The 27,518-nt window shown below is 39.9% G+C and overlaps 1 protein-coding gene across 14 annotated transcripts in view; it reads right to left on the bottom strand.

Moving 5' to 3' along the window:
* The window catches only part of PTPRA (protein tyrosine phosphatase receptor type A), a 172,721-nt gene that overhangs the window by 117,473 nt on the left and 27,730 nt on the right, over positions 1 to 27,518 (bottom strand). For 12 of the 14 annotated variants that reach the window (XM_055264897.2, XM_055264896.2, XM_055264901.2 and 9 more), the window contains one exon: positions 7,975 to 8,052. The exons of the other annotated variants lie outside the window; for them this stretch is intronic. In XM_055264897.2, the coding sequence (XP_055120872.1) occupies positions 7,975 to 8,001 (27 nt within the window). In that variant the 5' untranslated portion in view covers positions 8,002 to 8,052. Of the gene's footprint in view, positions 1 to 7,974; positions 8,053 to 27,518 lie in introns of those variants that run through there. 14 annotated transcript variants of the gene reach the window in all.

Genomic DNA, 27,518 nt, shown 5'->3' with positions numbered 1-27,518 from the left:
TATGCAAAAAAAATTAATAATAAAAAAGAGAGAATTTAAAAAAAACAATAGATTTGAAAATATCTGGATTGATATATAGGAAATGCTTCACAATTTGGCCCCTGTTATGGGTTGAACTATGCCTCCCAAAAAAGATATGAAGTCCTAATCCCCAGTACCACAGGATGTGACCTTATTTGGAAATAGGGTCGTTGAAGATGTAATTAGTTAAATAAAGATGAGGTCATTCTGGAGTACTGGGGGCCCCTAATCCAATATGACTGGTGTCCTTATAAGAAGATGATCATGTGAAAACAGACACACGGAAAATGCCATTTGAAGGCAGAGGATTTGAGTGATCATTTACAATCCAAATAACACATGGGGCTCTTGGAAGCTAAGGAGAGATGCATGGAACAGATTCCCCCCCAGAAGGAACCAACACTGCCAACACCTTGACTTTGGACCTCCAGAACTGCCAGACAATATATTTCTGCTGTCTTTAGCCACCGAGTTTATGGTACTTTGTTAGGGCAGCACCAGGAAATTAATATGGGTCCCCAAACTACATCTGCAACCTCATCTTTCACTGTTGAACTCACTCTCTGTTAAAGTCAAACTGGTGTAAAATTCTTACACTATTGAGCTTTTCTTTCATAAGCACTCTACTTTTGGAATTCTTTTTTCACCTACCACAAAATCATACCATATGTTAGTGGCCAGCTCGTATTTTACTTTGTCTCGATGCTTCCCATCCATCCTGCTCTTCTCAGTAATGGCACCACATGCACAATACAACTAAATGCACAATAATTTACCAAATGCTGCAATGCACCAAGCCTTCTTAAATGTCTATATTCATTTGGTAGGACTGCCATAAAAGTATCACAGACTCGGTGGGTTCAACAACAGAAATTTATTTTCTCACAGCTCTACAGGCTAGAAGTCCAAGATGAAAGTGTCAACAAGTTTGGTTTCCTATGAGACCTCTCTCCTTGGCTTGCAGATGGCCACCATCTTACTGTATCCTCACCTGGTCATTCCTCTGTGTATTTGTTTCTGATGTCTGCATGTACAAATTTCCATTTCTTACAAGGACACCAGTCACATCAAATTAGAGCCCACCCTAAAGATCTCTTTCAATCAACTACTTAAAATTTTTTTTTCCTTTCTTTGAGATAGGGTCTTGTTCTGTTACTCAGGCTGGAGTGCAGTGGTGCAAACATGGCTCACCGCAGCCTCGAGCTCCTGGGCTCAAGCAATCCTCCCACTTCAGGCTCTGGAATAGCTGGGACCACAGGCATGTACTACCATGCCTGGGTAATCTGTACATTTTTTGTAGAGATGGGATCTCCCCATGTTTCCCAGGCTGTCTCGAACTCCTGAGCTCAAGCAATCCTCCTGCCTCAGCCACCCAAAGTACTAAGATTACAAACATGAGCTACCATGCCCGGTCTTTAAAGACCATCTCCAAGAATATTTTATGGTCATTTTCTTAAATATCAATACATAAAATCCTACCACACTGTCATTAATGACCACACAGTGTTCAAAAGAAGGGATGGGACATACATCAAGCAAATAAAAAGGAATGTGTGAACACACAACAGAGGCTAAATAAAACTGAAGAAATGCGAAGAACAAAAGAGTATTACAGGGCCAATGCTGTGGTCAACTATTAACGTTCATACAAGAAAAGAAAGTGAGGAGAAGACTAGTTTAAGAAATAGTAAAAGAAAAAACAGCAGGCCAGGTGTGGTGGCTCACACCTGTAATCCCAGCACTTTGGGAGGCTGAGGCAGGTGGATCGCTTGAGCCTAGGAGGTCAAGACCAGCCTGGCAACATGGTGAAACCCTGACTCTACTAAAAAATACAAAAATTAGACAGGCGTGGTGGCATACTCCTGTAGTCCCCAGAGACAGGAGGATCACTTGAGCTCAGGAGTTTGAGACCAGCCAGGGCAACATAGTGAGACCCTGTCACTACTAAAAATAAAAAAAATTAGCTGGGTGTAGTAGCGCATGCCTATAGTTCCAGCTACTTGGGAAGCTGAGGTGGGAGGATTGCTTGAACCCGGGAGCTTGAGGCTACAGTGAGCTGTGATGGCACCACTGAAGTCCAGTCTGGGCCACAGGGTGAGACCCTGTCTCAAAAAAAAAAAAGAGAAAAAAGATTAGGAGATAAAGTTATGACAATCTCAAGGAAAACAACCAGAAGCAAAGAGTTTTTAAAAAGGACAGAATAGATAAGAACATTATATGAGCAACCCAGGAAGCTCAATATCAGAAAGCTGCTGACAAAAGAACCAAAAAACGGAGAGCTATGAGTCTGCAGATCTAATAAGGGGCCCACCAAGTATACCTCTATGGAATTCCAGACTATATGGAACACAAAAGCTTCCAGAAAAGAAGAAAAATTAATTTCCTATATGAAACTTTCTATTTCTCATGAACAACAAGGGATGTCAGAAGAAATGGAGCAATGACTTCAACGTTTTGAGGAAAAATAGGCAACCTAGAATTCTATAGTCAACCAAACCATCAGTCGAACATGAGGGTCTTAAAAACAGACACCAGAGGCTGGGTGCAGTGGCTCACGCCTGTAATCCCAGCACTTTGGGAGGCCAAGGAGGGCGGATCAGCTAACACAGTGAAACTCCATTTCTACCAAAAATACAAAAAATTAGCCAGGCACAGTGACAGGCACCTGTAGTCCCAGCTACTCAGGAGGCTGAGGCAGGAGAATGGCGTGAACCTGGGAGGCGAAGCTTGCAGTGAGCCGAGATCACACCACTGCACTCCAGCCTGGGCAACAGAGTGAGACTCCGTCTCCAAAACAAACAAACAACAAAAAAAAAAAACAGATACCAGAAAGAGTCAAAATTTATCCGCCAGGTACCCTTCCTCTCAGTAAGTGACTTGAGAATGAACTCTAGTAAGACAGATAGATAGCTAGATTGATTGACTGAGACGGAGTCTCACTCCGTTGCCTAGGCTGGAGTGCAATGGTATGATCTCGGCTCACTGCAACCTTCACCACCCGGGTTCAAGCAATTCTCCTGCCTCAGCCTCCCAACTAGCTGGGATTACAGGCACCCACCACCACGCCTGGCTAATTTTTGTATTTTTAGTAGAGACAGCGTTTTGCCGTGTTGGCCAGGCTGGTCTTGAACTCCTGGCCTCAAGTGATCCACCTGCCTCAGCCTCCCAAAGTGCTGGGGTTACAGGCATGAGCCACCATGTCTCCTAGCCTCTAGTAAGATTTAAAAAACAAATACAAAGAAAGACTGATATCCAAGATCAGTGGACCCAACCTCCTCCGCACCCCCCTCGAAGAAAAACCAGTAAGGAAAATACCAATATGACTGTGTAGATAGCCTAAAAAACAGTGCAAACTGGTCTTGGACTGGAGTGTATGACTAGCCTAAATTTGGGCCACAGTGTATGGTTTGAACTAGCCTTGACAGGCTAGAGTGTATGATTGAGATCTTGGGGAAAAGTGAAACTATAATAACAGGCAAATAGACAAGAAAATTAGAAACTCCAGGGAGAAAATTTTATGAGAAAGTTATGGTTCAAATATAAAATATAAAGACATGATTGGAAGCAACTGATAGTTTCAGAAAGAGAATTCACTTTTTCTTCATTCTCTCATTTGAATAGCCCAGGGTCTATGACATTGAACCTAATGAGAAAGAAATAAAAACCCAGAAAATGCTGCTTGGCCTGACAGTGAACAATATTTATTTAGCTATAATGACGTAAATATTAAGTGGGTGCGGTGGCTCACGACTGTAATCCCAGCACTTTGGGAGGCCGAGGAGGGCGATCACGAGGTCAGGAGATCAAGACCATCCTGGCCAACATGGTGAAACCCTGTCTCTACTAAAAATACAAAAATTAGCCAGGCGTAGTGGTGTATGCTTGTAATCCCAGCACTTTGGGAGGCCGAGGCGGGCGGATCACTTGAGGCCAGAAGTTTGAGACCAGCTTGGCCAACAAGGCGAAAACCCGGCTCTACTAAAAATACAAAAATTTGCCAGGTGTGGTGGCGGGTGCCTGTAATCCCAGCTACTTGGGAGGCTGAGGCAGGAAAATCACTTAAGCCTGGGAGACAGAGGTTGCAGTGAGCCAAGATCACACCACTGTACTCTAGCCTGAGCGACAGACCAAGACTCTGTCTCAAAAACATAAAAATTAAAAAAAAAAAAAAAAAAAGGAAAAGGAAAAAGGAAAGGAAGAAAAAGGAAAGAGTGCTGAAAATTAACCTAAAAAAAGGAGGTTAAAGAGTACTTCTGGAAGTTAGAAATGTAATCACTTTATGGGTTTGTTTTTGTTTTTTTTGAGACAGAGACTTGCTCTGCCACCCAGGCTGAATTGTGTCCCCTAAAACATGTTAAAATCGTAACCCCCTACTCAGTTCCTGTGAATGTGAACTTACTCAGAAAGAGGATCTTTGCAGATGATCAAGTTGAGATGAGCTCATTAGGGTGGTCCCTAATCCAATGACTAGCGCACTTATTTTGAAAAAGAGACAGATATGCATAGAGGGAAGACAATCTGAAGACACAGAGAGAATGCCATCTACAATGTAAGGGATGCCTGAGGCTACCAGAAGCTAGAAGAAAACCATAGAACAGATTCTCCCTCACAGCCCGCAAGACTTCTAGCCTCCAAAACTCTGAGACAATAAATTTCTATTGTTTAAGCCACCCAGTTTGTGGAGTTTTGTTACAGAAGTCTGAGGAAACTAATAAACGGCAGCAGAACAGGAAATAATACAAATATTAAATGGGGGGATAGTGTAAGGTAAATTCCCATTTTTCACACTGGAGAGGCAAAAAATTATGTTGTCTTTTTTATTAATAAAAGAATTGGCTGGGCGCGGTGGCTCACGCCTGTAATCCCAGCACTTTGGGAGGCCGAGGCAGGTGGATCACAAGCTCAGGAGTTCAAGACCAGCCTGGCCAAGATGGTGAAACCCCGTCTCTACTAAAAATACAAAAAAAAAAAAAAATTAGCCGGGCGTGGTGGTGGGCGCCTGTAATCCCAGTCACTCAGGAGGCTGAGGCAGAGAATTGCTTGAACCCGGGAGGCGGAGGTTGCAGCGAGCTGAGATCACGCCACTACGCTCTAGCCTGGGTGACAGAGTGAGACTCGTCTCGAAAAAAAAAAAAAGAATTAAGAAGAAACAGCATATACATATAATTTAGAATTATGGAGGTCACCAAAAAGCAGAATGTAAAGAAACTGAAGACCTTGTGCATTGCTGGTGGGGATATAAAATGATGCAGTACTGTGAAAAACAGCACGTTGATTCCTCAAAAAATTAAACATGGAGTTACCATATGATCCAGTAATTTTACTTCTAAGAATATACACAAAAGAACTAAAAGCAGGGACTCAAACAGATGTTTGTACATCCACGTGATTTTTTTGTTTTTGTTTTTATTTTTTCAATTGAGACCGCCTCACTCTGTCACCCAGGCTGGAGTGCAGTAGCACCATCTGGGCTCACTGCAACCTCCACCTCCTAGGTTCAAGCGATTCTCCTGCCTCAGCCTCCCGAGTAGCTGGGAATTACTGGCACACAGCACCATGCCTGGCTAATTTTTGTATTTTTGGTAGAAATGGGGTTTCGCCACGTTGTCCAAGCTGGTCTTGAACTCCTGACCTCAGGTGATCCACCTGTCTTGGCCTCCCAAAGTGCTGGGATTACAGGCGTGAGCCACCACACTCAGCCTACACCCATGTTCATAGCACCATTAGTCACAACAGCCAAAAGGTGGAAGCAGCCCAAGTGTCCATCAATGAATGAATGGATACACATAAAGTGGTATAAACATACAACAGAATATTATTCAACCATAAAATGGAAATTCTGATATATGCTACAACATGGATGACTTGAAAAGAAGGTCATCCTATGTGAAATAAACAAGATACCTTTGTGAAATAAACCTATGTTAAATAAACCAGATGTCAAATGACAAATATGATTCCACTTATACAAGGTAACTATTATAGTCAAATTCATAGAGACAGAAGGTAGAATGGTTGCCAGCAGCTGGGGGAGGAGGAAATGGGGAGTTAGTGTTTAATGGATATGGAGTTTCAGTTTGGGGAGATGAAAAAGTTCTGGAGATGGATGGTAGTGATGGCTGCACAACAGGAATGTACTTAATGCCAATGAATTTTATACTTTAAAAGTAGTTAAAATGATAAATTTAATGTTATATATATTTTACCATGAGAAAAGTACGTATATGAACACATTAAGATGTAAAACCTTTTCAGGTCGGGTACAGTGGCTCATGCCTGTAATCCCAGCACTTTGGGAGGCAGAGGCAGGCGGATCATGAGGTTGGGCGATCGAGACCACCCCGGCCAACACGGTGAAATCCCATCTCTACTAAAAATACAAAAATTAGCTGGGTGTGGTGGCGCATGCCTGTAATCCCAGCTACTTGAGAAGCTGAGGCAGGAGAATTGCTTGAACCCAGGAAGCGGAGGTTGCAGTGAGCCGAGATCGCGCCACTGCACTCCAGCCTGGTGACATAGCAAGACTCCGCCTCAAAAAACAAAACAAAACACCTTTTCGGTGCTGCAGAGGCTCTCTCATACCTCTTTCCAGTCACAACCTCCCACCTCCTGTCAGAGGAAGTAGGGATCTGATCTTTATCATTGCAGTTTAGTTTTACTCGGTAATTCTGCTACATCTACTTTTTCTTGTCCATCTGGTTTCTTTCACTCAACCTTTTATCTACAAGATTCATCCATGTTGTTATGTCTACTGGCGTTATTTTCCCAGTAGTTTGTTCCTTTCTATTACTGAATAAAATTCCATGTTATCAATAGTGTATATCGATTTTTTTTTTTTTTTTTGAGACATAGTCTCATCCTGTTGCCCAGACTGGATGGAGTGCAGGGGCGTGATCTCACCTCACCGCAACTTCTGCCTCCTGGCTTCAGGCCATTCTCCTGTCTTAGCCTCCTGAGTAGCTGAGATTACAGGCGTGAACCACCACACTCAGCTAATTTTTGTAATTTTAGTACAGATGGGGTTTCACCATGTTGACCAGGCTAGTCAACTGATCTGCCCGCCTTAGCCTCCCAAGTGCTTAGATTACAGGTGTAAGCCACAACACCTGACCATATATAACTGTTCTCCTGTTTCTGGACACCTGATTAGGTTCCAGTTTTTCTGGCTATAATACACAGAGCTGCAGTGAACATTTGTATGTGCACTTTTGTGTAGACATGTATTTTTCATTTCTCAAAGGTGAATACCTAGAATTGAAATTCCTGGGTTATTAGATACATGTATGTTTTGCAGATATTGCCAAAGAGTTTTCTAAAACTATAGAGTTGGTTTACATTCCCACTTAAAAAATTTGGAGATCATCTGTGCTCTACTCAAGAAGCTTTAATTCAATGCTGGCAGGGCATTAACTTTGGTCTTTTTTTTTTTTTTTGAGACGGAGTTTCATTCGTTGGTGCCCAGAATGGAATGCAGTGTGCGATCTCAGCTCACTGCAACCTCTGTCTCCTGGGTTCAAGGGATCCTCCTGCTTCAGCCTCTCGAGTAGCTGGGATTACAGGCACATGCCACCACATCTGGCTAATTTTTGTATTTTTGGTAGAGATGGGGTTTTATCATGTTGGCCAGGCTGGTCTTGAACTGCTGACCTCAAGTGATCTGCCCACCTCAGCCTCCCAAAGTGCTGGGATTACAGGCGTGTCCACCATGCCCAGCCTGACTTTGATCTTTTCTTAAAAAAAAAAAAAAAAAAAAGCTCTTTAAGTGATTCTGATTCATAATAAGGTTAAGAAGTATCTTAAAGGATAATTACAATGTTTCTAATCATAAAGAAATAAGCTACTCTTACAGTTTAGAAACAAAATGAGGCAGGAAAGAATGTGATGTTAGCTTTATTTAAGGACACTACTTGACTGGCAAAAGCCTCCTCACAGTTCTGGTTTTATTTCTCTTACCTTAGTTATTTGAACTGCATCATCCATTACCACTCAGTGGAATTCCATAAATACTTTTGTTTTTTTTAGTTGTGTCACCTGCAACAAAAGGAAAAATACCTTTAGAAATATACAATATCCCTGAGCAGATTGTTCTAGCTTAGGAATTCAAGCCCAGCCTAGGCAACATGCAAAATCCCATCTCCACAAAAAGTAGCCAGGCAGGGTGGCACATGCCTATAATCCCAGCTACTTGAGGTGGGAGGACTGCTTGAGCCCAGGAGGCGGAGTTTCCAGTGAGCTGAGATTGTGCCACTGCACTCCAGCCTGGGAACAGAGATCCAGTCTCAAAAGAAAATAACCAGGCGCGGTGGCTCACGCCTGTAATCCCAGCACTTTGGGAGGCTGAGGTGGGTGGATCACTTGAGATCAGGAGTTTGAGACCAGCCTAGCCAACATGCTGAAACCCTGCATCTACTAAAAATAGAAAAATTAGCTGGGCATGGTGGCACGTGTCTGTAATCTCAGCCGTTCAGGAGGCTCAGGCAGAAGAATTGCTCGAACCCAGGAGGCGGAGGCTGCAGTGAGCCCAGATCGCACCACTGCACTCCAGCTCAGGCGACAAAGTCAGACTCCATCTCAAGAAGAAGAATAAGGCCAGGTGCGGTGGCTCATGCCTACAATCCCAGCACTTTGGGAGGCTGAGGCAGGCAGATCACCTGAGAAGTCAGGAGTTCGAGACCAGCCTGGCCAACATGGTGAAACCCCGTCTCTACTAAAAACACAAAAATTAGCCAGGCACGGTGGTGGGTGTCTGTAATCCCAGTTATTTGGGAGGCTGAGGCAGAAGAATCGCTTGAACCCAGGAGGGGGAGGTTGCAGTGAGCCGAGATCGTGCCAGTGTACTCCAGCCTGGGCAACAGAGTGAGACTCCATCTCAATCAATCAATCAATAAAACAGCCCTATTTAAACATTATGGATTGTTTTGGAGAGTGAAGTATATCCTAACAAGATGTTTCACAGAGGTGTGCTTAAAATTCCAGGAGCCACAGAACAAAGCTCCATCTTAAATAGTTCAGATTTCTGAATAGCTCATAGGTCTTTCCAGTAAGGGTAGTATGGAACACTCCTCCCTGTCCCACAACTTGGACTATGCCACCACAGGGTTGTTTATATACCATTAGGCCCTTCCCTAGGGAACATATGGCAGTGTCTAAAGATAGTTTTGACTGTCACAACTAATAGCAGGGAGGCTGGGCTACTGGCACCTAGGGGATAGAGACCTAGGATGCTGCTAAGCATCTTACAAATCACAGGACAACCCCCTTTAACAAAGTATCCAGTCCCAAATGTCAACAATGCCAAGGCTGAAAACCTCTACGTTGATCAAAGATCTCTAGTCAATGACTGTGCAAAGTGGTAGTACAAGAGCCTAGCCATTTCTACCTCTTGTGGTATTCCTCCATCAGGCAATCTGGGTGGGCAGAGACTTTGTCAGGTGTGCACTGCAGTCTGATGGCTCCCCATACCCAAACATGTTCTCTTCCCCTTTTCTTCACAGGCATTACTCCTCTAATAAGCCCTTTGCCCCTCCAACCCCATCTGTGTCTGCTTCCTGTAGAATCCAGCTGGCACATAAATTAACATTCACATTCACAATGAATGGAGTACGCATTCACATTGATGGAGAAACAAGAACCACTGGGGGGAAAAAAGAGTCCCAATAAATAAACCAAAATGTTAAAAATTCTAAACTTCTGTACTATCCAAGTATTCCATAACAACCATCTATTATTTATAATAATAAATAAAATATTAAAGTAAGACTTTATACTAGATTTTGCTCGTGAAGACATGTTCTAATGGTAGGCTAAATTGGTATACTTTGTATATACAGTGTACCCAAATTCAAGGAAGGGTGAACAACTATTGGTGTTCTTCAAAAAAAAAAAAAAAGCACATTCCCAGGTATTAAGGAAATAAAAGATCAGACAGTGGGCTTCACAGACATCTCATAAGCTCAGCTTCCTCATTTGTTAAATCAAAGTTGTACTATTAATAGTTTAAACTAAAAACTTTTAGAAGAGACTACAGAGCCCATTCGGTTTGCCCTCCTGCTTTCAGAGACGAGACCAATGTTCCAGACAGAATGACAGTAACTGGGCAAGCAAAGCACAGTTGTTGGCCTTGCTTCTCAATGCCTGGGTCCATTTCTTTTTCCAGGTGCAAGGTAATGCACCTAAATGAAGAAAGCACATTAAGCAAACAGTTCCAAAAAGGTTACAATACTAAGATTATTCCAAGAACTATTCAAAATCTAGCCCTTCACTCCATCATGAAAACTGAATGGTGTCATCTGATAATGCCATTCCAGGTTTTCTTTCTGAGTACTCACTCCCTCAGCACATAGATAGGCTCCAGGCTTTAACATCTTAAAAAAACCTCTCTAGAACTACATTCCCAATGCTCCCCCCATCCCAGCCATCGCTTTCCCCCCTTTCCTCCCTGTCAATATGCTCAATAGTTCATACTCTCCCACCTCAAACCAGGGGCCTTTGACATACACCCTCACCTGGCCTCTATAGAAACTGCTCTTGATTCATCAGTCAACGATGATCTCAAAATACAGGATCTGACTACCCTAAAATTCCCATCGTCACTCCCTCAGAATTTCCTCTCCTCAGCAGAAGTACCTAGAACTATCCCTTACATGTTGGTGTTCCTGGTGTCCCATCTTCCAATCTTCTCACTCTGTACCAGTGGCTGCACAGTAGAGTTGCTGGGGGAGCTTTCAAAAAATCCTGGTGCCCAAGTCCAGCTCAGGTGCATCATAAACTTGGGAAAGACGGAGTTGGGGTTGGGTTCCTGGAAATGTCTGTCTGGTTTTGTTTGGTTTTAAGCACTACAGGTGATTCCAATGTGCAGACAGGGATAAAAATCGCATTCCTCCATCCAGTCTTCTTAATCTCCTCCTTTCTTCCCACATCCATTTCCAGCCTCAAGCTCTTTCTAAACTCCAAACCTATAAATTCCCTTGCCTTCTAGACCTGCATATTCACAAGCACCTCTGATTCAAATAATCAACACTCACAGAAATGTTATCTTCTCCTATATCTGTTCTTCCTTAATTGCTTGTTTCAATGGATAAAAATTACCACCTACTCATTCAGTTAGCAAACTTTTTCTGTAAAGAGCCACACAGTAAATGTTTGGCTCTGCAGGCCAAACAGCCTTTGTCACAATTACTCATCTCTGCTATTGTGACAAAAAAGCAGTCACAGGTATGTAGTTTCAGCATAGCTATATTCCAATAAAACCTTATTTATGAACATGTAAATATTAATTTTATATAATTTCCACATGTTACAAAATAGTATTCTTCTTTTGATTTTTTTCCAACCAATCAAAGATGTAAGAAACATTCATAGTTTGTGGGCTATGCAAAAACTGGCATTGAGTTGTAGTTTGCCAACCCAGGTCTACCCCCTTGCCAAGTTAGAAATCCTAGTTGTCCCAATTACTTTCCTTCCCTTAGCCCTAGAGTCAATCATTAACTCTGTTGCAAACTACTTTAACTGTTTATGGCCTCCCCCAACTGACAGTAAGATCCTTGAGAGTGAGTGGAGGTTGCAGTGAACTATGATTTTGCTACTGCACTCCAGCCTGGGTGGCAGGGCGAGATCCCGTCTCTAAAAGACAAAAATAAAAAGATCCTTGAGGGTGAGGACTGTGTCTTAATAATATCCACAGAGCCTAGCAGAGTGTCTAGAACACTGTATGCAATCTTCCTTTAAGTCTTTCCCTTAGTTCAAAACACACAGAAATTCCACCACCATGAAAGGCCATTACATATCCTATTAATTTGAATCTTTCTTTATTCTAAGGCATCAGTTTCTTTTTAGTTTAACTTATTACTGAACTTGATAGTAAGGTTTAAAGGGAGGAAAAAACCCAGCAAATTTTAAAATGCATTAAATAAAGGCTCAGGCAGACATGGCCCGTATTTCTTATTAAGCACAAGTAGTAATGATCATTGCTATTCAATTCTTTAATAACTGCTTAATTTCTGTTTTCTGGGTACTTTTTCTGCTTGGAAATTTGAGACAATCAACTTGGTTAAATCTTGGAAGATGTCAGTAAAATGGGTGATTACCAATTATAGATAATCAACACATCAAAAAGCAGCAGCTCAACAAGGATCAGAATAAAAACAGGTATTATATATTAAAGTACTTACTATGTGTCAGACACTGTATCAAACTGTACAATGTACATTATTTAAGGTTACCTTCAAAACAGCACAGGAAATAGATACTTCACTTTGAAGATACTATCAATGAAGAAACTATGGTACAGAGTAGTTATTAATAACTTGTCCACAAACAACTGGTACACGGCAAGACTGAGACTCAAACCCAGGTGTATATGACTCCAAAATCTGCTCTTACCCACTAGCTAAACAAAGCCTATAATTCATGTATGTCAACAACCACATGAGGAAAAGAGCTTTATCCAAAAGGAGCTGGATGGAAAGTTTTAAAGCACTGTTTGAAATATGTAACTGTTATATACTCCTAAGTATGATGCAACGTACACAGCCAGTGAGGCTTTCCAATCATGGTCTAACTAAATGAATAAAACAAATGGGAAGAGCCCATTTGTGGATATGGCAGACCCTCCTACCCCAAAGATGGAAATAAAACCTTGTCCACAAGTTCAAACAGAGTCCACAAATCAAACAATATTACCATCCCCTACTGTTAACAGAGCCATTCATAGGAAGTCCCATGCTTACTACGGCAACCACTGGTCTTGCTACTCACCATGTTTCTGCCTTTTTGCTCCCTCAGGAAGCAGACAGGAAAATCGCTCTCCTGACATGTTTTGTAAAGAGGAGCTGTCATTTAAAAATAGAGTTTTATAAGTGAATATGTAGCTGGGCACAGTGGCATGTGCCTGTAGTCCCCAGCTACTCCAGAGGCTAAGGCAGGATCACTTGAGCCCAACAGTCAGAGTTTAGCCTGGTCACCCTGTCTCGTTTTAAAAAAAAGAAGGAAAAGAGAACACTTACAAAGTAATTAATACTTTGCCTGACACCCAGTATTTCTGTATACTAAACTCTATCTTTAAAAAACAGTCTTTTTTTTTTTTTTTTTTTTTTTTTTGAGACGGAGTCTCACTCTATCGCCCAGGCTGGAGTGCAGTGGTGCAATCTCGGCTCACTGTAACCTCTGCCACCCGGGTTCAAGTGATTCTCCTCTTCAGCCTCCAGAGTAGCTGGGATTACAGGTGCCTGCCACTCTGCCCAGCTAATTTTTGTATTTTTAGTAGAGACGGGGTTTCACAATCTTGGCCAGGCTTGTCTTGAACTCCTGACCTCGAGATCCACCCACCTCAGTCTCCCAAAGTGCTGGGATTACACTGCGCTCTAAAGTCTTACTTTTTTTTTTGAGATAGGTCTCACTATGTTGCCCAGGTTGGTCTAACTCCCAGGCTCAAGCAATCCTCCCACTTCATCCTCCGGAGTAGTTAGGATTACAGGCATGTGCCACTACACCCAGTTCTATCTTTTTCTAATCTAATAATACAGCAATCTAGAAAATTATTAAAACTCTCCAGCTACCAAAATCTAGAAATGTTGGATAAATGCAAACATCCTTTGAAAAGCTTAGCTAAGTTCTCAAGAGAGCAGGGAAAACTACCAGTGGCAAGAAAGCAAAAAGTGAACCAAAGCTAAGGCTGGAAGTGTGAGCTGACCTCTGTATTGGGCCCAGGAGCATTTGTTAAAGACTTTTGAATAGCAAGGGAGGTAAGGAGACAGGAAATAGGAGAAGGGTAGGAAGGGCTCCAGAGAAATAATCTCTCATGAAATTGTGGCTCTCTTAAGGCCCAAGGTCTCAATGAAAATAGATCAGAGAAAATCTACCTGCAAGAACAAGGACACCCTAAATAAATGGAAAGACATCTTATGTCCTTTTTTTTTTTTTTTTTTTTTTTTTTTTTTTTCAGAAATAAAAAAGCTTTCATGTCTGTAATCCCAGCACTTTGGGAGGCCAAGGCCGGCAGATCACTTGGGGGTCAGGAGTTTAAGACCAGCCTGGCCAACATGCTGAAACCCCATCTCTACTAAAAATACAAAATTTAGTTGGGCATGATGGTGTGTGCCTGTAATCCCAGCTACTCGGGAGGCTGAGGCAGGAGAATTGCTTGAACCTGGGAGATGGAGGTTGCAGTGAGCCAAGATCACACCATTGCACTCCAGCCTGGGCAACAGAGCGAGACTCTGTCTCAAAAAAAAAAAAAAAAAAAAAGAAATTAAAAAACTGATCCTAAAATTTATATGGAATTGCAAGGGACTCCGAATGGCCAAAACAATCTTGAAAAGGAAGAACAAAGTTGGAGAACTCATACTTCCTGATTTCAAAACTTATTGCAAAGCACTGGTAACCAAAGCTGTGTGGTAATGGTATAAGGAGTGATATATAGATCAATGGAATAGTTTTAAATGAGTCCAGAAATAAATCCACAAATCTATAGTCAACTGATTTTTATTATTCTATTTTTTAGAGACAGTGTCTCACTCTGTCACCGAGGCTGGAGTGCAGTGGCACAATCAGAGCTCACTGCAGCCTTCAACTCCTGAGCTCAAGCAATCTTCCTGCCTCACGCTCCCAGAAGCACACACCACCATGGCCGGCTGGTGATGAAATACTGGCCTCAAGTAATCTTTTCATCTGGGCCTTCCAAAGCTCTTGGATTATATGCATGAGCCACCATGCCCTATGGTCAACTAATTTTTGGGAAGAGTGCTAACACAACATTCAATGGGGAAAGAACAGGCTCTTCAACAAATGGCACTGGGACAACTGGATATCCACATGCAAAAGAATGAATCCTTACCTCATACCATATATAAAAATTAACTTGGGACTGAAAGTGGTGGCTCACGCCTGTAATCCCAGCACTTTCGGAGGCCAAGATGGGCATGGATTACTTGAGCCCAGGAGTTTAAGACCAGCCTAGGCAATAATAGTGAAACCTCGTCTCTAGAAAAAATACAAAAATTAGCCAGGCATGGTGGCACAAGCCTGTGATCCCAGCTACTTGGAAGGCTGAAGTGGGAGGACAGCTTGAGCCCAGGAGGTCAAGGCTGCAGTGAGCCAAGACCGTTCTACTGCACTCCAGCCTGCAGCACAGAGCAAGACGCTGTCTCAAAAAACAAAACAAAAAAAATCAAAGTGGATTAAAAACTTAAAAAGCTACAACTATAAAATTATTATTATTCTTTTTTTTGGAAACATAGTTTCACTCTGTGGCCCAGGCTGGAGTGCAGTGATGCAATCTCGGCTCACTGCAACCTCTGCCTCCATGGTTCAAGTAATTTTCCTGCCTCAACTTCCCGAGTAGCTGAACAGGCACACGCCATAGGCTAATTTTTTGTATTTGAGTAGAGATGGGCACCATCTTGCCCAGGCTGATCTTGAAATCCTGAGCTCAGGCAATCCGCCTGTCTCAGCCCCTCAAAGTGCTAGGATTACAGGCATGAGCCACCGCGCTTGGTCTAAAACTATAAAATTCTTAGAAGAAAACATAGGTAAATCTTCACGACACTGAATTTGAAAATGGATTCTTAGATATGACACTAAAAATCATAAGCAACAACAAAACTGACAAATTGGAATTCGTCAAAATTTTGAAAGACAACCTATGGGATGCAAGAAACTATGTGTTAATCAGATATATATCTGATAAGGGTCTAGTTATCACAATAGGTAAAGAACTCTTACAATTCCGTAACAAAAAAGACACCTCCCCTCAATTTAAAAATAGGCAAAGAATCTGAAGAGACATTTCTCCAAAGAATATATACTAATGGCCAACAAAATCATGAAAAGATTTTCAAAAGATAGCCAAATGGTGCAAATAACCTAAATGCCCATTATTGGATGAACAGATAAACCAAATGTGGTATTATACATACAATGAACTATTATTCAGCCTTAGGAAGGAACCTGGTACAGTGGCCCACAACTCTAATCTCAGCTACTTGGGAGGCTGAGGTGGGAGGATTACTTGAGCCCGGTGAAAGTTTGAGGCTACAGCGTGTATGATGGCCTATGTGAACAGCCACTGCATTCCAGCCTGCAACACAGTGAGAACCCCACCTCTTTAAAAAAAAAAAAAAAAAAAAGAAAAAGAAGAATGAAGTACTGATACATGCTATAAACATGGATGGAACTTGAAAACATATGCTAAGTAAAAGAAGTCAAAATGCAAAATATGTGGCACTAAGTAAACTGCAAAAGGGACAACTGTTTATAGTATGAGAACTCAAAGAAGAAGGCAGTAAACTGCCTTGCTTGGCCTCACCTATGAATACACATGTTACCCAATAGTGACTCAAATGTTTCACCCTTCTGTACGTGTTCATGAATGACCACAAAAGTGCTATGAGTACAGATTTTGGGGTTACACATAAATTTTAGCAAGTAGGTGAATTTGCAAATAAAAAAATCTGTGAATAATGAGCATCAACTGTACTTTTTTCATCTCCAAATAATTCAGTCTAAAAACTATTAGGTGGGGCTGAGCAAGGTTAGCATGCACATGATCTGATAAGGAAAGGAAAGACTGGGCACATTCAAGGGGATTGATCAATTAAGTAAATATTAATATATTAAGAATAACTTGGGCCCAGTTTCTCTGTCAGAGAAGGGAGTTACAAATACAAAAAGGAAGAAAAATAAAATGAACTCTGAGGTGTTGAGGTACTAGGTACCAGTGTGAACTCACAGTACACACACACATACAGAGCAAGAAATAAAAAAATGAGTGTATGTGTGTGGATATATGTTTGTGGATGTATATACATGCATATATGCTCTAGCTCTGTCTGCTGAGAAAGTCTAGGAGCTGTGACACCTCAGTGGAACAATGACATCTACTGTCCAGACCTGACCTCTAAATACATTCTCCAATAAAGGGAACCAGGGTACCTTGGTGAAATGATTCCAGAGGTAGGGCAGAAAAAGTATAAGAAGGGCTTTGATCATATCTGGTCCCAGAAAGAGGAAAGTGATCAAAGAATGATAGGACAATGTCAAAAGGATACAGAAGCCAGCTTGACAGGGTTTCCACTGACCAAATCTGGGACAAACTCAGCATCAAAGTACCAAAGTACACTAATAGATAACTTATTGAATAAAATATGAATCCGTAAGTCCATATTGATGTAAGTTAAATAAATGGGAAGAAAACAGTTTTTCCTTTCAATGAAATGTCAATGAATGGATGTAGAAAGGATGATGAAATTAGAAAATCATCATTTGGCAGCCATCATACCAATAATCCAGCAAAAAAATTTCAATGGGTGCTAAAACTAGAAGATGAAAGTTTGATGAGGAATGGGATACTTACATTGTCTCAAAGTACCTCCTCCTCCTCATAAAATACTGATTATAAAGGAAAAAATAGTTAAACGTATGGTAGAGAAAACTGGCAGACACAATCTTAATCAAGTGATCAAGGTTAACATCATGAGAAATGGGACACATGGAAATTATGTAGTACCTGGATGGATAAAATAAGAACACAGCACAATTTATATGGCAATTCTGATAAAATGCATAATCTGAATCCAAAGATGAAGAAACATCAGGTCCATGTTAATGACTTCCTCAAAATAATTAGCCTGTAATCTTCAAAAGTGTCAAGGCGATCAAGTCAAAGACAGACATGACAACTAAATGCAATGTGTGATTTTAAACTGGATCCTTCACCTTTTGGGGACAACTAGAATAACTCAAATGGGGCCTGAAGATAAGCTGGTAGTACTGTACTGGTATTAAACTCCAGATTTATTTTATTTCATTTTTGGAGACAGGGTCTCACTCTGTCATCCAGGCTGGAGTGCAGTGACACAATCTCAGCTCACTGCAACCTCTGCCTCCTAGGTTCAAGTGATTCTCGTGCCTCAGCCTCCTGAGTAGCTGGGATTACAGGTGTGCACCACCAAGCTGGGCTCATTTTTTTGTATTTTTAGTGGAGACAGGTTTTCATCATGTTGGCCAAGCTGGTCTCAAACTCCTGACCTCAAATGATCTGCCCACCTCGGCATCCTAAAGTGCTGGGATTACAGGCGTGAGCCACCGCGCCCGGCCAAACTCCAGATTTAATGCTCATTAAAGTATTTGGGGCTGATGGGGCTCACTCTCTAATGGTTCAGGGAGTGAAAAGACTCTGTAACTATTCTTGCAATTTTTCTGTATATGTGTTTATTTCAAAATAAAGAACAAAATGCAAATACAACAAAAAAGTGCACACTGATGTCCTAGTATTATAAAAATCTAATTCTTCCTTAGTAAAATTTCTGGATAGTCAAAGTACCCCATTACCCCTACTTATTTTTACTAGCTTTTCTAATGAAATTGTATTTCATTTTCACAGCATTCTGCAATAGAACTTTTGTGATGCTGGAAATGTTCTAAATATGTGCTGTCCAACACAGTAGCACACATGGCTAATGGCTATCATTTTGGATACTGTAGGTCTAGAGAATAGCAGTTTGGCCATGAAAAATTAAAGAGATTGTTCATAAAACATTAGGACTTTTTGTTGTTGTCTGTTTTTGAGACAGGGTCTCACTCTGTCACCCAGGCTGGAGTGCAGTGGTGCGATCTCGGCTCACTTCAACCTCCACCTCCTGGGCTTAAGTGATCCTCCCACCTCAGCCTGCAAAGGAGCTGGGACTACGGGCGTGAGCCACCACACCCAGCTAATTTTTGTATTTTGTGTAGAGATGGAGTTTTGCCATGTTGCCCAGGCTGGTCTTGAAGTCCTGAGCTCAAGCAATCCACTTGTCTTGGCCTCCCAAAGTGCTAGGATAATTAATAGGTGTGAGCCACCGTGCCCGGCCAAACATTAGTTTTAATACCAAATAGATTTTAACACAAATAAAGTTACTTCAGTTTTTCTATACTTCTGTATATTTTCAAAATTTGTTTTTTGAGATAGGGTCTTACTCTGTCACCCAGGCTGGAGTGCAATGGTGTGATGTCGGCTCACCGTAGCCTCAACCTCCCAGGCTCAAGTGATTCTCTCACTTCAGCCTCCTGAGTAGCTGGGAATACAGACATGTGCCTCTACATCCTGCTAATTAATTTTGGTATTTTTTGTGGAGATGGGTTTCATCAGGTTGCCCAGGCTGGTCTCGAACTCCTGGGCTCAAGTGATCTGCCCAACACGACCTCCCAAAGTGCTGGGATTATAGGCCTGAGTCCCCATGCCCGGCCTTCTAATTTCTTAATCAAATCTGAATACCTACCTATTAGAAGCAACCATCTATCTTTAGTTTGAGAGCAGTCTTTTTTTTTTTCACTGACTTCCGTTTTAGTATACAATTTCCACTGATTGCTATCCATGTCTTCTCTACTTCTTGAAATATGCCTTCCTAAAATCTAGGGGGCATGTACATATCAACCCATACTCCCACCCTGCTCTTACATAGTTAGATCCCATAGTCACTTTCTCTCATATTTACTATTTATATTTTATTTTTATTCCCTCTCAGAGCTGCTACAGTGTTTTTAATTGGTGCTTCAAATTTATTTCCAGCCATGCTCAGCATAATATCCTCCTGATCAGATCAGACTATTTCAGGGCAAACATATTCCTTTTCCACATGAAATAAACCTATTTATTACATAATCATTCCAATATTTTAAGCCAAGAACTAAAAGTCAAAGACAAGTTTAATGACATCATCTACATAGACTAGCAGAGAAGAATGACAGCATGCTTCACGTATATCATCAAAACAGGAATTTCAAACTCTACAACTCTTGATTTGAATACAAATGCAAAGGATTCTCATCTCTTATCATTCACCTTAGTAACTTCAGTGAATGCAGTTATCAGTGTGACTCACCTACCAGGTTCTGTTACTGTTCACTCAGAACAAGAAAAAAATTGGTTTGTATACAACAGGCCCATGAAGTTAACACCTATGCCAAACATCATTAGAAACACTTAACTAGGAAAATCTGGAATCCTACCAAAAGCAGAACTATTTTCAGGAAGAGTTTGATTTAGAAGATTTATCCACCCCTTGCTTCTATTAATAAATATTTAAAACAACAAAAATAAAAATAAAAGCAACTAAAAATTCCTAACATCAAAATTATTTATAAGATAGCCAGGCGAAGTGGCTCATGCCTGTAATACCAACATTTTGGGAAGCTGAGGCAGGCAGATTGTTTGACCCCAGGAGATTGATACCAGCCTGGGCAACACAGTGAGACGACATCTCTACAAAAAAAAAAAAAAAAATGTTAAAATAAAAAATAGGCCGGGCGCGGTGGCTCACATCTGTAATCCCAGCACTTTGGGAGGCCGAGGCAGGCGGATCACGAGGTCAGGATATCGAGACCATCCTGGCTAACACAGTGAAACCCCGTCTCTACTAAAAATACAAAAAAATTAGCCAGGCGTGGTGGTGGGTGCCTGTAGTCCCAGCTACTTGGCAGGCTGAGGCAGGAGAATGGCGTGAACCTGGGAGGCGGAGCTTGAAGTGAGCTGAGATCGTGCCACTGCACTCCAGCCTGGGTGACAGAGCGAGACTCCATCTCAAAAAAAAATTAATTAATTAAAAAAATAAAAATAAAAATTAGCTGGGCATGATAGCACACACCTGTAGTCCCAGCCACTCCATTCCAGCCTGGGTGACAGAGCAAGAGCCAGTCTAAAAAAAAAAAAAATTTATATATATAAATTATATATAATATACATTTTACTTATATCTTGTATATTATATATTATACATTATATATTATATATTTTTTATATAATATATAAAATATAAAATATATATAACATATAATATATAATAATGCATACCCTCCACTGTGCCTTATATATAATATATATTTCATATTATATATTGTATATAATATATATTTCATATTGTATATAATATATATTTCATATTACATATTATATATAATATATATTTCATATTATATATTATATATTTCATATTATATATAATATATATTTCATAATATGAAATATATATTATATATAATATATATTTCATATATTATATAATACATATGTATAATACAATATATATTATATATTTATTTATATATAAAATATATAAATATATACTTATAATTACACATATATTATATATAATATATAATTACACATATATTATATATAATATATAATTACACATATATTATATATAATATATAACATATTTTATATAATTTAATATATTTAATATAATTTATACATAAGTGAAATGGAAAAATTATATGAAATTCAAACTTCTGCATCCATAAATAATAAAGAATGTAGCTGCACTCATTCATTTACTATTGTCTGTGGCTGGCTTCAGATAACCTTTTGTAGTTTTTGTTTTGTTCTGGTTTTTTTTGAGATGGAGTCTCACTCTCATCCAGGCTGGAGTGCAGTGGCATGACCTTGGCTCACTGCAACCTCTGCCTCCCAGGTTCAAGCAATTCTCCTGCCTCGGCCTCCCGAGTAGCTGGGATTATAGGTGTGAGCCACCATGCCAGCTAATTTTTGTATTTTTAGTAGAGACGTGGTTTCGCCATGTTGGCCCGGCTGGTCTCAAACTCCTGACCTCAGCCTCAGCCTCCCAAAGTGCTGGGATTTACAGGCTTTGAGCCACCACACCAGGCCTGTTTTGTTTTGTTTTTTGAGACAGGATTTCACTCCATCACTCAGGCTAGAGTGCAGTGGTGCAATCACAGCTAACTGCAACCTCAACCTCCTAGACTCAAGGGATCTTCCCTCTCAATCTTTTGAAGGTTAAATAATGTACATTATACAGTCTGACACAGTGCCTTACACATAACTACTTAATAAATGGTACTTATATATTATTATTCTGATCCCTGTTGAACTGCTTTTTGATGTGTTCTGGTTATCCATAATTGGTAATCAGCCACTGTACTGACTGGCAGAGTGGAGTGGCTTATATAGCCTTCCACTGCTGCTCAGTATACCACAAATCACAGTGACAAAGTTATAACTCAACAGCATGTTTGGTGCCACACATGCATATTGTCATACTGTGACATTTTATTTTTTATTAATGCATAACTGTTAGTTATCAGTAACTAAAAGTCATTATTATGTTGACATGTTATTAGTACATAACTATCATTAGTTATTAGTGCATAACCATCATGTCAAAACAAAAACAAACGCACTTTGAATGTCATGTTTTTTTTTTAATTTTATATTTTTTAAAAACTAGAGATGGACTCTCACTATGTTGCCAAGGCTGGTCTTGAACTCCTGGGCTCAAGCAATCCTTCCACCCTGGCCTCCAAAAGTGCTGGGATTACAAGTGTGAGCCACCACACCCAGCCTGAATGTCATGCTTTTAAGGCACAGTGGAGGGTATGCATTATTTTATCAAGACAAGATAGGAAAGCATTTTGTTTATTATGCAATAACTCTACAGTCATCCCTTGGTATCTGTGGACCAACTGTGGATACCAAAATCTATGCATACTCAAGTCCCACAGTGGCCCAGAGGATACAAAAATTTCACTGTTCTGTATCTGGGGGTTTCCTCAAACAACATATTTTTGATCCACGTTTGGTTGCATATGTATAAACTGCTGATTGTAGTTATTGAAAAAAAATTCTCATATAATTGGACCTGTGCAGTCTGAAACTGTGTTATTCAAGGAGTCAACTGTCTATCTGTGCTAAAAGAATTCAAAATACATCAATGTTACCAAACTAAGGACTGATCACAGTATTTCTGATTCACAGGAAAGCAATGGTCAGAAAAACTTGAAAATTTAAAGTGGAATATTTCATTACAGCAAGGAGGGAAGGTAAGGAATAGAAAGAAAGTTTCTAAAGGAGGGAAGTTTCTAAGTAGCTCATTTGTTAGCAAAGCAAGAAAAGTAATATTCTAGTGATAAGTTAATTAAATTATGAAGAAGCTGAAGAAATGTATCCAGAGAAAATAAACTTGCTTAAGAATATTAATTAGCCCTTCTCTAGGCTTCTCCAGACAGGTAACAAAAAAAATTTTTTTTTTAATTTATATAAGATAATTTAAAAAGAAAAAAGACTATTAGCCTTTCAACAAAACCATTTGCTCTAAAAGTTGAAAATATTAGGAGCAAGATCAATAATCTCTTTAAAAAAAAAACCAAGGCAATTGAGGTTAAGTAGATTTCCATCTCTTTTGATGAGTTTGATAGATGTTACAACACTGTTCAGATGTTTATTCAAGGAGTCAGTGCCAAGTTCAAAACTGAAGAATTAGCTTCTATGAATAGTCTGTGTTGAACAACTACAAACAAGAAGTTGAAAAAGTACTAATTCCATATAACCTAAAGTGAAATCTGATATGTTATCATTGATAATGGTAAAAATATGTGTGAGGCAGAAAAAGTCTTAGTTGGGTAATTTATAAAACTTGTGAAGATGTAAGGTGGTTATTCATGTTTTTTATCAATAGGTATTCTATGAAAAATACCTGAATTTATCATGAATTATTAAACCAACCATGTTAATGGTGAATTTCATTCACTGTCATGGGCTTAACCATTGTCAGAAACAGAAGCTGAATAACCTGACTTGCCCAGGCACACAGCAGTTTGATGGCTGAGCTGTACTAAAGTTTTATCATGCTTTTTTTTTTTCCTCTTCAGCTTGGAGCTGAGATTGAAATTTTTCACAACAATAAGACTGCTTTCAGACACTATGATCAAACAACAAATGGCTTTGAGAATTAGCTTTTGCTAATTTTATAATAGTAAATTCAACTTAAAATTACGGGACAGAACAGCACTTATATATGAAACTTAAACTGTTGTTATTTAGACAACTAACTTTTGAATCATATGCAACGTTGAGCTGCTTTATACACTTTACATGCTATCAAAAGTTAAAATAACAAGTGAGATCTCCATTCCCAAACAAATTTGCAGTGGATATAGTTTCTTAGCTCAAACTACATTTCCAGAATAATTTTTAGGACCTTAATGTACAAGGAAATTTCTATATTTCAATATCTATTTAACAGTGCAATTGTGGAGCTTCTGTCTAACCTTCCATTGGAAGTAATTAAGCAGCAATTAATAATATACTAAAAGGTAAATGTTATAAGAAAAACTTAATTCTATAAATGCTTCCTGAGTTATTAATATGCTCAATTAAAATCATATGTTTATGGGCTGGTATCAATTATTTGACATGTATGTGTGAAGACGTGTCAAAGATGAAATATGTAAAACCTCATTACAGATCTGCATTAATAGATGAATACTTGCAATCAATTTTGATTATTATTTATTGAATAGGAAGCACTAAATCTGAACTCCAATTAAGCAAAATGTTATCACTCCAAAAAGAACTCCATTCTTCTCATTAGTATACCTGTATTTCAAAAAATTGTGTTTATTATTTTGAATTTAATCAATAAGAAATTTCTCAAAATTTGTTTTCTCTCTCGTTATATCAGAACTTACATATTACCCTTGATTCTACTTCAGCCTGCAAAATCTAAAATATTTACTACCTGGCCCTTTATAGGAGGATCAGATAATTACTTCTTTGGAGAAAGGTTTTCTTCAGCCGAAGCATATAAAAGCTTGTCCTCTATCTCCTTCTGGGATTGGTAAAAACTTACCTAACACAAATAGGACTCAGGGCTGACTGGTTACATGAAAAAGTACAGTATATCAGGTAATTTTAAAAATGTAACTGAAATATTTGATTTTTAATCAAAACAAATACATGTCACCTGACAATATTATAGTTAAAAAAACAAGGCCTCTTCTTTAAGTACATTTCTACTAATTAATGTTTCAATTGTTCTCTCTTGCATATTCATGACAAATATATCATATCCATAACCCATCATATCCATAATCCACATCTGTGATTTCAAATTTCAGTTTCTTTAAATGGAACAAGAATCTAGGCAACTGTAAGACAACTGAGTATAGAAAGTTTAAGAATTTTACGAGTTCAGGTGTGGTGGCTCGCACCTGTAATACCAGCACTCTGGGAGGCCAAGGCAGGTGGATCACCTGAGGTTGGGAGTTCCAGACCATCCTGACCAACATGGAGAAACTCTGTCTCTACTAAAACTACAAAAAATTAGCCAGGTGTGGTGGCACATGCCTGTAATCCCAGCTATTCAGCAGGCTGAGACAGGAGAATCACTTGAACCCAGGAGGCAGAGGCTGCGGTGAGCCAAGACCGTGCCATTGCACTCCAGCCTGGGAAACAAGAGAAAAAAAAAAAGAATTTTATGATTTCCACCCCCAATCTTTCAAAATATTCACACCCACAATTAATAAGACAGTAATTTGGTGAAAAGAGGAAAAGGGGACTTGTATTTATCCAATTTGTTCAAGATCTACAACTTAATTTTCCTAAAAACAATTACTTTTTGCAGTCATATTTCATTAGTTTATATAATGTTTAATTAAATTATAAAATTACAGTAATAAATGTAACTGGCATAAGCAGATTTGGAACAAACATACTGACCCCAGGAAATGTAAAATTCAACTAGTGACAGCTGAAAGCAAGATGTGCTAGAGAGCAGCCAACCAGCCATGAGTGTTCAACTTTTCTTAGGAAACATTCAGTATATTCTAGAGGAAGAATAGAGTGTGGTTATTTCTGTAATTTGATTATATATACTCTATATCAGCAGTCCCCAATCTTTCTGGCACCCAGGGACCAGTTTTGTGGAAGACAATTTTTCCATGAAATGGAGGGGTAGAGGATATAGTTTCAGATTTTGGGATGAAGCTGCAACACCTCAGATCATCAGGCATTAGATTCTCATAAGGAGCGCACAACCTAGATCCCTGGAGTGCACAGTTTGCAGCAGGGTTTGTGCTCCTATGAAAATCTAATGCTGCCGCTGATCTGACAGGAGGCAGAGCTCAGGTGTCATGTTCCCTGGCCTAAAGCTCACATCCTGCTGTGTGGCCTAGTTCCTAACAGGATGGTCTGTGGCCTGGAGGTTGGGGATCCCTGCTCTATATAATTTGGTGATTATTTGAATATAGTCTAAATTAGAAATCTTTGTGTATTTTTCCCCAAACAGCCTACTGTTACAGGATCATTCTTAGTAATTGATCATTTTCTCCCTGATTTTTGAATGCCACTTTCAATATATTCCTTTTTTCTTTCTTTCTTTTTTCATTTCACTCCTTCCTACACACTGACACTTTCATATTCTAAATTCCTATATATATTCAGGTCTGTTTCTGGACTTTCTATTTTTCTCTAATTACTTTATTTTTTTTTTCTTTTCTTTTTTTTTTTTTTTTTTTGAGATGGAGTCTCGCTCTCTAGCCAGGCTAGAATGCAGTGGTGTCATCTCGGCTCACTGCAACTCTGCCTCCTAGGTTCAAGTGATTCTCCCACCTCAGCCTCCCGAGTAGCTGGGACCACAGGTGTGCGCCACCATGCCCGGCTAATTTTTTGTATTTTAGTAGAGACAGGATTTCACCATGTTGGCCAGGATGGTCTCGATCTCCTGACCTCGTGATCCGCCCACCTCGGCCTCCCCAAAGTGCTGGGATTACAGGCATGAGCCACCGCGCCCAGCCAGTATTTTATATCTTTAAAAAAATCCTTCAGTAAAGCTTCATAGTTTTCTTCAAATTAGTCTTGCCTATTTCTCGTTAATTTGCACTCTCCCTTCTCTACTTCTGTATCATTTAAAAATTTTAAAAATTCTGCCAGTGTAGCACTTAACATGAATTTAATTTTGTAAGAATACATAGACTGGGCGCCATGGCTCACAACTGTAATCCCAGCACTTTATAAGGCGAAAGCAAGAAGATCACTTGAGCCCAGGAGGTCAAGACCAGCTGGGGCATCATAGAGAGACCCTATCTCCACAAAAAAATAAAAATAAAAATTAGCTGGCCATGGTGGCACGCGTCTGTGGTCCTAGCTACTCAAGAGAGGCTGAGGCGGGAGGACTGCTGGAGCCCACAAGATTGAAGTTGCAGTGAGCCATGATTGCGCCACTGCCCGCCAGCCTGGGCGGGTAAAAGATCCAGTCTCAAAAAAAAAACAGTTACGGAAACCCACCAAGCAAATCCTTAAAAGGGATAGAAAAACAGATGGCTTATTTACCTGGAGTAGGGAGGAGCTTCCTAAATCTGCCATCTCTTATAAACCTAAAACAAACATGCCTTACTTCCTTTAAAAGTATTTCACAAATAAGTTCCATACAAACCTTCTCTGAATTTATTTATTTTTCAGCCTTTACAATCCCATCAATAATTCTTTCTTTTTTTTAAGTTAGGGTCTCACTCTATTGCCCAAGCTGGAGTGTAGTGGCATTATCATGGCTCACTGCAGCCTCAAATTCCTGGGCTCAAGCGATCCTCCTGCTTCAGCCTCCTGAGTAGCGAGGGCTACACGCATGTAACCACCGTGCCCAACTAATTTGTTAATTTTTTTGCAGAGTCAGAGTCTTGCTATGTTGCCCAGGCTGGTCTTGAATTCCTAGCCTTAAGCAATCTCC

The sequence above is a fragment of the Symphalangus syndactylus genome, chromosome 24, assembly GCF_028878055.3.
Source record: "Symphalangus syndactylus isolate Jambi chromosome 24, NHGRI_mSymSyn1-v2.1_pri, whole genome shotgun sequence".
Classification (NCBI taxonomy): domain Eukaryota; kingdom Metazoa; phylum Chordata; class Mammalia; order Primates; family Hylobatidae; genus Symphalangus; species Symphalangus syndactylus.
Note: the sequence above shows the minus strand (reverse complement) of the source record. Positions and strands in the feature narration are given on the sequence as shown.